Source organism: Perca flavescens, chromosome 14 (assembly GCF_004354835.1).
Source record: "Perca flavescens isolate YP-PL-M2 chromosome 14, PFLA_1.0, whole genome shotgun sequence".
Taxonomy (NCBI): Eukaryota; Metazoa; Chordata; class Actinopteri; order Perciformes; family Percidae; genus Perca; species Perca flavescens.
In genome coordinates this window covers 6866262-6882027 of record NC_041344.1, presented here as the reverse complement: position 1 = coordinate 6882027, position 15766 = coordinate 6866262, and the positions used below count along the sequence as shown (strand labels likewise).

The 15766-nt window shown below is 42.7% G+C and overlaps 1 protein-coding gene across 2 annotated transcripts in view; it reads left to right on the top strand.

Moving 5' to 3' along the window:
• Positions 1–621: 621 nt before the first annotated feature.
• Positions 622–15766, top strand: part of dbpa (D site albumin promoter binding protein a) — a 36180-nt gene continuing 21035 nt past the window's right edge. The window contains exons 1-3 of one of the 2 annotated variants that reach the window (XM_028597855.1): positions 622–1687; positions 10114–10391; positions 12795–13008. In XM_028597855.1, the coding sequence (XP_028453656.1) occupies positions 1492–1687; positions 10114–10391; positions 12795–13008 (688 nt within the window). In that variant the 5' untranslated portion in view covers positions 622–1491. Of the gene's footprint in view, positions 1688–10113; positions 10401–12794; positions 13009–15766 lie in introns of both variants that reach the window. The other variant, XM_028597854.1, reaches the window with a different exon arrangement.

The following is a 15766-nucleotide window of genomic DNA, read 5'->3' as shown; positions in this document are numbered from 1 at the left end:
CCTACAGTGTAAACATAAATAAAGTAGGCTACAGTGTAAACATAAATAAAGTAGCCTACAGTGTAAACATAAATAAAGTAGCCTACAGTGTAAACATAAATAAAGTAGCCTACAGTGTAAACATAAATAAAGTAGGCTACAGAGTGAACATAAAGTTAACCTACAGTTTAAACATAAATAAAGTAGGCTACAGTGTAAACATAAATAAAGTAGCCTACAGTGTGAACATAAGTAGAAGCCAAAATCCAAATAATCCCAAATGTTTAAAATAAGTTTTCCTACTTTCTTACGTTTGAATTGGAATCATTATTGTAACATTTTTTGTTTTCTTAGCTGATCCAAAATCTTGTTTTTGAATATATTTTCCTAGATTTGAGTTGAAATCGGATTTTCACAAGCGGGAAAGCTCAAATTTCCCAGCTTTCCCATGCATCCGTGAACGCAGAAGGAGTTACCAAGGGCGGCCAGTGAGGGGAAGGGGGGCGTGGCCTCTGTATGCAAACGATCCACGCCCCCCGGGCGCCTTTCCCCCGTGAGCGGTGACGTCACGCGAGCGGCCCGTGTTGGTTCCAGCTGACTGGCAGAGAGAGAGAGAGAGAGAGGGAGAGAGAATCAGAAAGAACGACGAAAATAGAGAGAAGTGTGTGAATGTGAGAAAGAGAGAGAGAGAGAGAGAAAGGGAGGGCGAGAGAGGGGGAGAGAGGGAGGAAAATAAGAGCCATCAGTCTCATCTATCTGACTCTCATACTACTGGATATTATTATTTTTTTTGGGGGGGGGAAACTCTTTATTTCCTTCATCTTATATTTTCCACTCATATTAAATCACAAGTTGTTGTTTTTTTCTTCCTATCTTGGAGACTGTTCGCATCGACTCTGCTGTTTCTAATCCTCTTTCTCTACTCTACTGCATGGGACTGTACAGCCATTCGCGATTGAATCTGCTTTTAGCCCATATTCGTTTTTGCTTTTTTCCCTCCGGACTAAAGAATCTCCGATCGGTCAGGCAACTGGACCCGAGCGTGAGTTGTGGGACCGTTTTTATCTCCAGAAAACTCAAAACGGGGCTTCCCTCGCTGCGAGCTGCAGGATCCAGCCCGTCTTCCTGTGTGCGTTTTTTGTGTGTGTGTGTGTGTGTGTGCACAGCTTAGTTAGTTTGAAGAGGTGACAGCAGCACAGCCAGTCCGAGAGGATGCGTTAGACTCGGTAGCCTAAGCATGGTGCCATTTTGGAGATAAGTCCCCCCTTCTTTCTTTTCTTTTTTTTTTTTTTTTTTTTTTTTAATACATTTTCTTCATGGGACGGCCGGACAAGCGGGACATCAGGTGGAGATTTTGAAGCGTCACCCTGTCCGCGCACCTTTTGACGGCGCGCCTGTCAATTAGTGCCACTAATTGGATTATTTTGATCATCTTGAACTTAACAGTCTGCGGGGTTCTCCTCTCCGCCTCCTCGCCTCTCACCTCCTCCTCCTCTTCCTCCCCTTGAAGTTATGTCAAGGCCTCTCACTCAGCTCTTACCTCCGGATCTCCCTGCTGGGGCCACCATCCCCCAATTTGGGGCCAGCAACCCGGCTGGAAGTGCCCCCCAAGGTGGACACCTGACCTCCATGACCAACCTGAAGACCCTGCTTCAGCTGCCAATCAAGGCCGACCAGAGAGGCCCCAAGGACTGCTGCGAGATGAAAGGTGAGTATGTGTATGTGTGTGTGTGTGTGTGTGTGTGTGTGTGTGTGTGTGTGTGTGTGTGTGTGTGTGTGTGTGTGTGTGTGTGTGTGGAGAGAGAGAGAGGGATCCTATTGGCGAGACATTTCTTAAAGGGACAGTAAGGAGAACAGCTCCAAAAAGTCACTGCAGGGACATCATAGAGAAATGCATTTTTAATGTGCATTCAAAGGAACTTTGGCACATTTTAATTTGTCTGTGTTTGAGTGATACATTATGGTGAATTATATAATAGGAGATTCATAATAATCCATGTTAGGTGTAATAATATAGCCTAGAAAGCTAGACTCACCCTATAGCGGCAGCAAATGTAATTTGCAGCCAGGGGGGTCTTTTGCGAGCTGGAAAAACCAAATTCTGGTCAGGCCAATCACATCGTGTATAGAGTTGGTGGGCGGGCTTAACATAATGACGCCAGAGTGAATTCCCTGCTACTTGGCCGCGACTCTGGAAGACTTGGAGTTCAGCTTTTCTTTGAGAAAAGAACAAAGAACGGCACTCAAGTCATTCTTAAAAAAGGAAGATGTGTTGGCAAAAGTTGAATCTATCAACTAGCGTTGCTCTGATTGGTTGTAGCGCTATCCTATTGCGTGCAGAGAGAATTTGACAGACAACCGTTTATCCCGCCCCTCTGATTGAGCCCTGACCAATGGTGAGTTCCCAGACCCAACATCTTGATGTGGCTCTGGCTTGTCAGGCTACTAAGAATATGCATTAAGGCATAAACCGAACTATAAATTCACCTTAGAGACTTTTGAAGCCGCTGCGGAAATATTACAGGAATTTTAGTGATATAATATGAGAGCTAAAACTAAATCTAATTGATTAATCACATCACATCCTTTCTTTAAACAAATCACAACAGTCTTGGACACAGCAATGGTGACGCTGCAAAACGCTCTCAGTGAGGAACTTGTTTTGGTGGAAACATTGGCAACCCGCTAAAGAAAACGCCACATACAGTATTACATGAAGTTAACTGTTAACGTGAGCCATTTAAATTAGCTGGACATGGTTAAGCCTCATTAGCTTTTACCAGTGTATCTCCGTGTGTACTTCGTCCAGAGCAATCCCACCCATCGGTCCCGAAACCTCCCGGTTGGAGAGGAAATGCCCTAAACATATTCTTTGTAAATCTTTACAATCAATTTCCAGAAAGAACCAAGCAGTCCCGCCCTACTGCACGATCCAAATCTTCTGCAAAATTGTGGCCGGGTTGGCTCAGTGGGTAGAGCAGGCGCACATGTAGCCTACTGAGAGGTTTATTCGAGTCCGACCTGTGACGATTTCCTGCATGTCTTTTCCCCCTTTCTCACCTAGCTGCCCTGTCAAAAAGTGAAAGGCGGAAAAGCCCCAAAAAAATTATCTTTAATCTTTTGCTAGCTCGAAGTTTGTTGTTGATTCCCCAAGGGAGTTTGAGAATGGCAACACACAGAGGGAGGAAGGTGCATGAGCCACGCGCGGGATGTCGGGCAATTATCCTGATAAGGTACTTCGGTTGATCCCGACAGCTCGATTCCAGAACATTTTTTTTCAAGTAAAAAGGCCAGAAAGTCTTTGGTTGAAGCTGCTCAAATGCGATTATTTTGCTGCTTTTCTTTGTCACATCTGATATAATGACAGAACAGATTTGGTTTTTAGGACCGTTGGTTGGATAAAACAAGCAATGTGAGTTTATAATCTGCATTTTTCATTATTATGTTGACATTTTAATCAAGAAGACAAATGGCAAATGCATCGCTAATCAAAATAACCATTAGTTGCCGAAACAAACAATAATACGTGTTCATTAGAGAGCCTTTACTCAATATAAGTATTTGCAGAAATACCACAGGAATATTACAGTGATTATTCATTGCTGCTTGTGTGTGTGTGTGTGTGTGTGTGTGTGTGTGTGTGTGTGTGTGTGTGTGTGTGTGTGTGTGTGTGTGTGTGTGTGTGTGTGTGCGTTTGCGTGTGACTGAGTGGGTGTGATTGTAAAAGACAGGCTTTGCTTATCCACACACTCACACTTGCATGCACACTCTGTTTTTCACCTCAGCCTCCCTCCTTCTGGCCCGCTGGGTTTTTATATTAAACGCTTCCTTTTTGCATTTGGTGGTGAAATGAAATGATCATGAGGAGGAGGAGGAGGAGGAGGGAAGAAGAGGGTTTAAAAAAAAGCCCAATCGGGAGTGGATGCCATCCAAAAAAATAAATAAATAAATAAAAGCAGAAGCAGCGGCGGCGGCGGCGGCGATGGCGTTCTGATTCTCTGCTCTGTTTAAATAAAGGTTACTGAGTGGGATTGAATGGTTTCCCATCCACCAGCTGCCATGACAAATATTAACCAGGCTCTGCCTCTCCTTCCTCTCTCTTGCTGTGGGGATGTCATAACTCCCAGTCAGCTGCTGACACACACACACACACACACACACACACACACACACACACACACACACACACACACACTCACACACTGGTTTTGTTGGGCTTGTGAGGACACGTACATTTATTCCCTTCAGAATTGCTCTTACTTGTATTATTTAGTCACTGTGAGGATTTTTTTTTAAATGTATTAATAGCCTGGTAGAGTAGGGTGTCTATTGGAATATATTTTTTTATTATTTAGGCCTAACATTGTCGGTTATTTTATTGGATTGTGCACTTGTCTATGAAGACTTGACAAGCCTAGGCTTGCTAGTTTTTTTTTCTTCTTTTTTTTTCTCCTTTTTGTTATTCTTTTATTCATTTTATTTTTGTGAAATTGTTCAAATTAAAGATAAAGATTGAGATAAGGATGTGCTAAATGTCCTCATTAGCAGAATGGACTGTCAAGGCTCAGCCCTCACAAGTATTCTCAACTCAACAACGCACACACACACACACACACACACACACACAGGCACACAGAGTGAGAAAAACAAGGACTGTCCACTGTGGTTGGCGGCCCCTGGTGGAGTTTTGGTGTAACTGCCGCTCATTGTGGTTCCTTTGCATGATGAAAAGGAGGAGGAGGAGGAGGAGGAGGAGGAGGAGGAGATGATGGTGAGCTCAGCTGACAGCCTCTCTATGGAGTCAGAAAGCAGCTCCGGCTAAAGCCTCATTGTCAGCTCCCATAGAGTGCACACTAATGATAGATGATGCATTCAGGGCTGTATTGAAAAGGAAAGGATGTTGTCGTGTGATGTTTTTGGGTTTTCTCGATGCCTCTCGCCTTCGTCGACGTTCCGCTCAATTCGCTCTCCTGGCTAGCTTTGTTTGCCGCCTTCACAAACACCCACTCTATCCATCACATCTCTTCCTCTCTTTCTGTCGTTCTCTCACGTGTCTTTGAGGGTTTTTTTTCCCCCCTCTCGCACTCTCCTGTCTTGCTCGTCTTCTTCATCAGATCTCTTCCTCGGTCCCTCTGCTGATTTACATTTTTCTCAGGCTTTTGTCTTCTCCTCCTCATCTTTTACAGTATATATCTCGGTCTCTATCTAATTCTCCCATCCTGCTCCTCTTTCTAGTCTCTCCTCCTGCTCCTCTTCCCTCTTTTTATTCTCTCCTCCTGCTGCTCTTTAAGGGATTTCCTCATTTCTCTTCAAGTTTTCAAGCTTTTATATCGTCCTTTTGCTCTCCTTTCCTTTCTATGGAGCCAGCAGGTGTGTTTATAATTTGTGGGCAAGATTTACTCTTGGGGGTTTTCAAATGAATCACGTGTGCACACAAATTAGAAATATATACTCTTAAATCCCGTTATTTGTAATTAAATGACATGTCACATCACTGTAGCAGGAGGGACTCAAGTTACAGGTTGTTGTAGCTACACTGGCAGCTGTGTTTTGTATTGAGGGTACCCCACAATCACTAAATGATTCCTTCCTGTTATTGCATTTTCCTTGTCGCCTCAACAGTGTTTTATACAGCTGTGATGCACAGCGTTGCTGACTTTAGCCGCAGAGCACAATAAAGAGTGGAATTCGTCAAGACAATCTGAATGAGTTGCTTGGGTGTGATGCCGTTTTGTTTGGACGGAGCGACGTGGATAGGCTATGCTTTGGATTGAGTTTTGCCTGTGCATTGGTGTCTTTTCCTTAAATTATATATTTTGAAATGTCAACAATATTGTTCAGCAGTTTGTAAAATATTGATTTCATAGTATGAATTACTCTCTGCTCTGCAATTATCTTTACTTTCCTGTGTTATCTTTGCCATCTTTTCACCCATCTGTTCTCATTTATTTTTATGTGTTACTATAAACGCATTTGTATGTGCATTTTGAATTTGCGCCCAAAACATGCAGAAAAACAATGCAGACAATTTTGAAATAAACCTACATCCTCTTCTTTTGCAGAGGTCTAATGGCACGTGACTGCAGAATACACGCCACCAGATGATTAGTTCGATAAACCAGCTCCTAATATTCGCATAACAGTAGTGGACGGAAACAGACAATAATTAGTATTTTCTTTTTGCTGATTTTCTGTTGATTAATATGTACCTAACATTTAAATGGAAACCCAGCCCATACACCTCTTTGAAAGGCCTTAACCAACCAGTAGTGACCGTCATTTATTGGCGACACAGTTAGCTGTAAACCATTATATTAACGTTATATAAATATTCAGATTTAACTGTTGTTATTACTGTATGCTGACTTACAACAACTACGTACAACTTGTGCATTTTCAAAGGGATGACATGTTTTTAAATCAATTTAATACTCTGGATTGTTCCTTCATTCTTATGTTTTCTGCTCGGTTTGTTTGTTTGTCTGTCTGTCTGCAAGATTACGGAAAAACTACTGTCCCGATTTTCTTGAGACGTGGTGTGAGGGTGTACCTAGCATGAGCCAAAAACCCATTCAATTTTGGAGCAGATCCGAATCACGGGGCGGATACACAAATAATTCTTCACCTTCGTTACCATTGCGAGGGCAATTGCGCTGCATTCGTGTGGTGTCGAATAATCAGAAAAATGAGTTCCCGATCATATTTCATGTCTCGCGTGATGCGTTTTCTTTGCTCTTTGTTGTCACGCAAATACGGGAAACAGCTAACGTGCTGTTTAAATGCTCTGAGCTGGTGCGCGATCACCAAAGGCTCGCGTCATGTGGACGCACCGACAGTGTTGTTGTCATAACTTAGAATTCCTCATGGGGGCGACAGAAACTTTGCATCAAGGCTACATTTGCATTGCTACGTTTTGGTTTTTAAGCGGAGTTTTGAGCCAAAAGCGATCTCCGTGCAGTGGTTTTAGCTCCAGTAGAAGAACTAATCTCCGTTTTAGACTAACACGCCCAAACTGCATACCGTATACTGGGCCATGATAACGTTAGTAGCTTAGTCTCAGAGAACGAGACGTCATGACCGCCAAGACCCAATCAGGCGGCGAGACTTTGGCGTCAGCGTCAACCCGTTCTCACTCCCAACTCGTAAAACGACGCTTGGTCAGCATCAACGATGCTCAGCGTCAGATACCGACGCAAAAATCCCCCTTTAGCGTCTGTATGGAACACACCGGGCATAGCAGCAGCTCGACCGCGGCGCTGCAAGATGACGTAGTATTAAGAGGGACACCGGTACTGAGTAGTATTAAAGACCTAAAATCTGCAGAAGGAGGTTGGTTGGGATGGTGGGTGGGTCAAAAAACACCGGACTTTCACCCAGGAGACCGGGGTTTGTGTCCCGTTCTTGTCCCGCGTGTCACTGAAATGTACATTTTGTAACACCGCCCACAATCTTTTCCTAAACCTAACTGTCCCTGCCCCGACCAAGCGCATCTAAATCTGACACTAAAAGAGACTGACAAAGCGTTGCTTTTTGATGCGGTGGTAGTGAGAATGTGTGTTGCCAGTGTGTCGGTGTTGCCAAAGGTCTCCTTTTGCGGCCGTTGAGGCTGAAGCACAACCCCGGAGATTCCAAACCAAAACGGGGTCAGAAGTGTTTTCGAACGGCTCCAGTTTGGGGGCTCTAAAACGCCAGAGCAGTGTGAATTCGAGTTGTAAACGTAGCAAAAGATGCAATGTAAATGTAGCCTATAGCTTTACAACTCATAAACAAACAGAAGTTGCAAGAACAACTTCCCAGCTCAGGCAATGGGACCGTCTTAGGAGCATGTGAATGCACCACTGGCCTTTGGCGGAGGTCTACTGTCTCCGAGTGCCATTCTAGTTACCACTGTTTTCTTTTTGTTTTGTCTTTTTTTCAGTATATAGTCCTTTTGAGTTTGGTATTAAACAGAAACAGTCTTTTAAGGGAAACTGGCAGCCAGATGAGGAAGATAATGATGATAGCAGAGAGATTAGGTTGGCCTTGAATCTCTGCTCTACTTCTCCCTCCCTCCCTCCCTCCATCTCTCTCTCCATCCCTTCTCTGCTGTTCTCACGTTGTAATCTCCAGTGTTTTTATGTTCTTTAATCCCTTTTAAATTTAAATTTCCGGCCTTCCCTCAGTCTCTCTTTCTCGCTCTTTCTCATTACTCTCTCTTGCTCTGTCATCCCACCCTGGTTAAATATGCTCTTTTATTACTATTTTATTGGGTTTTGTTATTCAGTGTGCCATTTATTCAATTTTTAAGGCATCATTCTGTAGAATAATATTATCAAAGGATCTGGGTTCAAAACAATCACTTAATAATTCATTCCATGTGTTGCAATTAGGTTTGGTTCTTGGTTTACTTGCAGGATTTTTTTTATTTATTGACTCTGGGTGATGCTTTATTGATGTAAATCTATCTTTCCATCAGACCCCTTTCCCTCTGTGGGAGGTCAGAGTGCAGGGTCAGTCAAGTCAGATTTATTTATAGATGCCTTTTAATGATTGCAACTAAGTGCCTCACACAACGCAAGGACACAAAAACACAACCCTCAGCTGGTGTTCATCAAACAACAATGCAGCCTCCGGAGCCGATTGTTGATTGTTGTTTGTCTTTTAAAGCGGTTTTCTGACAAAGTTGCACACGATTGCAATGCAGCTTCTTGTAGATAAATGCACCTCTGAAACAAAGCTATCTGTCAATTAAATATCAGCATTGAACCCAAATGTCCATTTTGTGCCTTGCTCAAAGGCTCTCAGAGGGCAATGAAGTCTTTTCGTGATCAGGAGACGTTTTAGCAAAACTATGTAACTTTTGCTGAGCTGTAGTTAAACACACGTGGCAGGATTAAGATGAATACAAAAACATAGCAGAAGCACTAGTCAGAAGTGTCAAAAGTCAGCAAACTGACTTAGTAATGACCGTTACACAGCAACATCTAAAGACCAGGCCAAGTGAGACGTGTTTTATTGCCTACGGATTCAACTTCTCATTCCTGGAGTGTTGACACACGTTAGCGTTAAATAGAACATAGCTTGCATAGAAAACAAAAGTCATGGGTGTGTGCATCACACGCCGCCTGTGTTTGTGTGTGTTACCCTCAGGGGATCAAACCGGTGACCATCTGGCTACCAGACTCTTCCTTTAGCACTTGTCCAACGTGTGTAATGGAATATTTCGAATTCATCATTTTGTGGCCAAAATTGTCTTTTTATTTTTATTTTATTTTATTTTTGTAAATAGGGATTGAAATCGGCGAGAGAAATTTGGGGCTACTCGCATGGATTGACCTTGCGCGGCAGCTGGATTATCGCGATATCACAAGATCACGCGAGAATCTAACATAATGCGTGTGTGCATATCGCACGAAAATCCATTTTTGTCAGGCTCATGGATGTATAAAAATTGTCAGGCTTCAAGTTATGCGTTTGTGACCGGACTGCAGCAAACCGAACCAATCAGCCTCGTTGACTGTTCGTTCAAAACAGCCATAACAGGCAGACGGTTCATCCAATGACCTGCCAGGTATCTTTTGAAAAATGCCTGCACATTTCCAAACCGTTTCCAATTATAGCTTCTCAGATGGTTCTGTGTTAACAAACCATCTGGCGCGTCAGGTTATACATGGATAGCTTACTTGCTTTAGTTGATCATGCATAGTAATATTCCAACGAGCCATTTTTAAAGATAAAATCATGCTCTTGAAATGGTATGACACTATTTCGAAAGTGGACACAGTGTGTTGGGAATGAAAGACTGCATTAGTTTGAAAGTGCTTTATGCAGAGTCAATAAATCACTGCCACATTAAGCTGAAGGCATTTTGATTACAGTAAACAAATGAGATTATCAACCTTTTGCGCAACTTCAGTCTCATGCTGGATTGTTTCACAGCACAGAATACTGAATATTTTCACTCCCCGATGGTCAAACTCATTACTGTATTTCTAGCTGCATAGTTTCAGCTGTTATCGTCTCTCATCTTTCCTTTCACCCTTCAAGACAAACACAGAGACGAGGAAGAGGTTTAATCACTGTCTTTGGGTGGTTTTCTTTTTTTTTTTCTCTCACCAAGATGAAATAGTCTAACATACTTCTCCTTTTCTCCAGACAAAGACAAGCCTGTGGACTCTGATGAAGACTCACAGCCGCCGGTTGTCAATAGCGCAGGCCCCGGAGGGCCCGCCGGGGTCGGAGGGGCCCCTGGGCCCGGCGTGCTGCGACCCAACTCGGCGTTCCTGGGCCCACTGCTGTGGGAGAGGACCCTGCCGTGTGACGGAGGCTTGTTCCAGCTGCAGTACATGGACCTGGAGGAGTTTCTGACCGAAAATGGGATGGGGATGCATGGCAACGGGCCCAGCTCCACCAGCGCCCAGATCCCCTCCCAGGTAAGACTGGTGAGAGACCAAAACTGAAATATTTTTTTTTTTTTAAATTAAACACTCCCCTCCATTAGGACGGTTAACTAGGAGAAGTTAAAAGCACAATAATAATATCCTTCCTTCATTTGTTTTTCTCTGAATCCTCAGTGCAGTTCAGTGAGCTAACTAGCTCCTGTGTCGGCCAACTAGCTAGCTAATGACATGGTTTAATAATAAACATATTGACCTCACACAGGCTAAGTTCTTTCTGTGGACAAAGTTGTGGTGTAGGCCAGCCACCGTACAGAAATCTAACTCATTGTATCTAGTGACAAAACAAGTCTCACACCTAGCCTCTAAAAAACATTTGAGAGTAGCTTGCTAGCTTTTTTGCTAGCTAGCATGCCTGTGTCCCAGCAGGTTAGCTTGCTATGTCTCTTGTAAGTTAATTAGCTTAGGGTGTTAGTAGCCATGTTTATGTGGCAGTTGCATTTAAATAAAATTCAATATTAACACCGATAATCTGATTCAGCTAACAGCATAAACATGTGACACTGACACAATAAAAAAAAGGTCCATTTATCAGGTGTAAAAGGCAAGACATAAGGGCTAACTCTCTTGGAATAGAGCTCAACAGTGTGGTTCTGCGAGTGAAAATCCCATTTATTTTCTCTATAAGGATTTTGATCATTAGCCATAATGGCTAAACCATTGAAGGTAGACTTACCATGAGCTACTAGCCTGGGTAAACCCTGACGAACTTCCGGAAAATTTGAGATTTGCTCTGCAGGTCAGTCTGGCGAAGAGCCCATTCAAACCCATTTCCTATGTCCTCAAAATTGAGGCACCAATCCCAACCCCTGAGGCGGGCTTAACACCAATCCCAACCCCTGAGGCGGGCTTAACACCAATCACAACCGTTGAGGCGGGCTTTACACGACGAGGATAGCGCAGCGACGGCTAGCAGCTTTTTGTGTACATTCAACATGACGGCTACCGAAGCCGTGCTTCACCATGACCAGGGACCGGCAGGTCAGTCTGACAAATGCCGATTTCATGCCGGTCAATGCTATAATTAACTGACAACATAAGTTATACGAGTTACAGTTCTCAAGGACGCACACACACACGGACAGAGACACGGTCTCTTTTTCCTTTCTCTCAACTTCTCCGCCGTGTGTGGCGTGTACCCGCTCGCGGTGCGAAGCGCGTGTCCGCGCTATTCTTGCACATGTAGCCTCGTGAATTAACCTGCAACATATCAGCTGTTTGGAAATTCTTCAGCGTGTGTGCAGAAGATAAGTTAGCAATATGCAACACCTGCAAGGAGAAAGTAGGGCGTGGAGGAGGGACCACACCAAAAACCAGAATCACATTTTTTTTTGTTGGATGTGAAAAGCGTCACCCGTATCGTTGGTCTGATTGGTTGAAGGATAGTCAATGAACCTTTCCCAGACCCACTCTCAGTTACAGCTGAGAAGGGTCTGGTGTTAGGGTCTGGTGTTAACCAGGCTAATGAGCTACAAGATTGTGAAATGATGGTTGGCTTCTGTAGAAGTCCATATGAAATCAAGATTGTTTTTAGGAAAAGCATGTTTTATCACAGTGTCATGGAGAATACTACCCACACTACTAAGCGTAACGGACCTCTCTGATTGGTGGAGCTCGCTGTTACCATGGCAATGTTTCCTGCACCGGTAAACCCGCGAGTGGCTATAGCAAGCTTCTACAGCTGAACTCTATGAATGTTTATGTAGTCTTGTACCTTTGCCTTTTTTTGCACTGAATCAAATCTTTTATGGTCACCATTCCAGGCTTAAATCTTATAAGCATTTAATGAAACAATGGAGCAATTGAATGGGAAAAATAACTTCCAGAACTGGAGCCATTCAAAAAGTGGGCGGTCACAGTTAAGCTCTGTAATATAAATTTAAAGAAATAAAATATTTTAATAACAGGATGTTTTCCCACTATCTCACTCACTGTAATTTTCTAGTTAGTTTGCTAGCCAACTATAAGCGCCATATTTCTTCTCAAAGTGGCTTTAGGGATTTTAAGTAAACGAGTTGATGCCAAACTGTTTGTATGAAAGTCTGCCATTGTTGCTCTGTTTTACAACGAAGATCCATTTTAATTTGAAACATTTCTAGGTGCACGACCAATAACAACTTTCCCATCATTTTAAAACAAAGAACCATTGTCTACATTTGGCATGTGGTCATTTTAAAATGTCAGCCAGAGGCACTGCTCTTCAGGACAAAGTTTGGACACCTGAATTTAATTTTGGTGAATTGGACGACTCTACCTAGGAACTTAACGAGAGCGGATTTCGTGCTGTTGTCTCTGTCTGCGTCATTATATAGACTGATGATCGTCTCACATCTTAATAAAGAAAAGTTATGTTTATTTTTAAATGTCCTGTCCTCCCAGAGCTCCCAGTCGGCGGTGCCCAACCAGAGCTCCCAGTGCCCTCCCAGCTCTCCTCCGCCCTGCTCCTCCTCTTCCTCCTCCTCCATGTCTTCTTCGTCCTCCTCTTCCTCGCTGCTGGGACTGGAGACCGTCCAGCCACAACCGCCACCGCCGCCGCCACTGCCACCTCAGCAGCAGCCGCAAGGCATTATGGGAGGACCCGAGTGTCTACATGGTGAGTAAATTAGTTCATTTGGGGGGGGGTGCTGTAGGGCTGTTTTGTTCCTTTTTGACCCAATAAGATGGAAATTTTAAAGAATTTAAATACATTATCAGTTAATTATTCACTTTATGAGTCACTCCAAAGACTTTTAAACAGAAGATGTGGTAACATATTCACATTCTATAGAAGTAAAACAACTTTCTAGTCAGAAATTAGAAAGCTTCTCTTATTGTATCCTGAGAAGTCGACGACGTCTTCACGTGAGAAGGCAGCATTTCTGCACCAGCTAATTCTTTCAGACGTACAGTTTTTGAAGTTGCACATGCAAAGGCTTTAATGTTATCTGGCACTAATGAGGACTCATGATACATTACATTAACTAACCCACTCCTTCAACAATAACCAGAGAAGGCTTTTGTCTAATTATATACTGTGTGATAAATGGATAAACGGTTTTTCTCCAGCTCCACCCGGCTCTCTCCAACAGCCTGTTTCATCCATTATATATTCATAATTTATTGTTTCCTCTCTTTGCTGCTTTTGATGTGAAACCAAACTGCAGGAACATCAGAAGAGCTTTTCTCTCTCGTTTTTTTTTTATTTTTTTTATTTCACAAGTCAGACAACATCCAATTCTGGCTAATTGAAACCCCAAAGCCATTCGCTATGATGCCGAGGGTCATGTCTTTTAATCCTGCGAGCCATCGAATGGATCACAGATCATTTCATGATCATTTATTGACGACAGATTGCCACATGTCTTTGTAAATGTTCCGCAGCTGTATAGACATTTAAAGGATGAGATGAGTGATGGAGTGTGTAAAAGACTGTGTTCACACTGGTTTATCAGATTTTAGAGAAGTGAAGAGAAGTGAAATTCTATTACTGCATACTGCACAACTTGGGGTTCACTGTCTTGCTCAGGGACACTTTGACATGTGGCCGGAGGAGCCTGGAATTGATCCGCTGGGGGGGAACCATTCTACCTCAGAGCCAAAAGCCACCGATAATGTGGATGTGGTGAATTGACCCCCTTTTTTGGGAGTTCTTAATGTAAACATGGTACATTACAAAAAATTATAAAAATCGAACGGTTGCTTATTGCTTGTACAATTAACAGCATAAGTTCTTTGAGAATCTCTTTTTTTCATCCAAGCAAAATTGATAATGCAACTGAAATTTCCCTTAACTAATTGATATCAAATTTAATCGGAAATATAATCAAATCTGGGCCTTGTGAATCGGAATCACATTGATTCGGGAAATAATGGATTTTTTTGGCCACTTGAGGTCAAACTGTAAACACAACATTGACTAATAAAGTAGTGAATATATTAGCAAACAGTTGCTATTTGTACAACGTTAGCATTTATTTGGAGTCGTGTTTTTGGCCACCCGGGGGAATGTACGTCCATTTTGGTCTTGGCTAAGTCCTGAAGGAAGTATCTGTTTCTTTAGCTGCTTAATGCTCCACTTTGTTCACCGGCTAGTTGATAACTGTGTCTGTCTGTCTGAGCTAACCCGTTTCCTGTCGCTGCTGGAAACAGCACCAATGAGAGCCCGGAGAGTGAACCAAAACAATGAGCGGAAAGATGCTAAAATGCTACAGAGTTGGTTAATTATTCTCTGTGGGTTCATCACCGCGACCAACACCTTTCACAATATTGATTGTCACTTGATACGCTGATGATGTAGAAATATTGATTAGCTTGAAAACACTAGTAGCTAGCTTAAGGTGCACACGCAAAATTGTAAATATGGCATCAATACGGGGGATAAGAACGACATGACGTTTGTGTCTGCTTGTTTCAACGGTTCGTTGAAGCACTTCAGATTTTAAGAGGTTAATTTTAAGTTAACCATCCGCTGCTTTGCTTTGTTGTTTAGAAAATGGTTCCCTTAATGGGCCACTTCTGTGGGTCTATTTTTATCATGTAGTGATAATCAGCTCCGTACTTCATATGTTTGTCTGTGTTGTGAACATTGTCTTTTCATTACGAGTCATACGCAATGAGAGAGGAGATGTTTCACTGTGAGAACGAGCTGCAGAGAAACTAAAAGAAAAAATAAAAGTAGCAAAAAAAAAACGATTTGAAAATGAGACACAGACAGAAGAGAGATGCATGAAAAGAAGCAGGAGAGCTACACTGGAGCCAATACCACTTCATACTGCTGTGAGGCTTTGAGCGTGTGTGTGTGTGTGTGTGTGTGTGTGTGTGTGTGTGTGTGTGTGTGTGTGTGTGTGTGTGTGTCCTCTTTATTCTGAATTATAAACACGTGACTGGGCTGAGCATAATGCATTCAGCCAGAAATCCCTCAGGTCGCTGTGGAGCTGAAGTGTTACTACAGACCTACACAGAGAGAGAGATTCAACCACAGAATAGATGGAAAATATAAAAAAGCAACATAATATAAATTATCTGATCCACATGCACATGTTTGGTTTGATTTGAATTTATTCAGGGCAAAATAGAGCTCAGAGGGAGGGAGAACACAACAAAAAAATGGATGCAGCTGTGGTTTTATAAGGTACATTTATTTTTACTCTTTTGTTGCTTAAAATGCAGTAAATGCTAAACATTTACATCTGCATTTACAGGATTCAAACAGAACGCTGCATAGATTAAACAGCTGTGGTGGAGCTGGACACAAATATTCCCCAAAATAACGTTGTTTTTCCTTTTCTTTCTGCTTTTCCTCACCTCCACAAAACCAGGCTAAACCTGGTGAGCTTTGCTCCAAGACTTTAGCCAAACAGTGCTTTGATGTC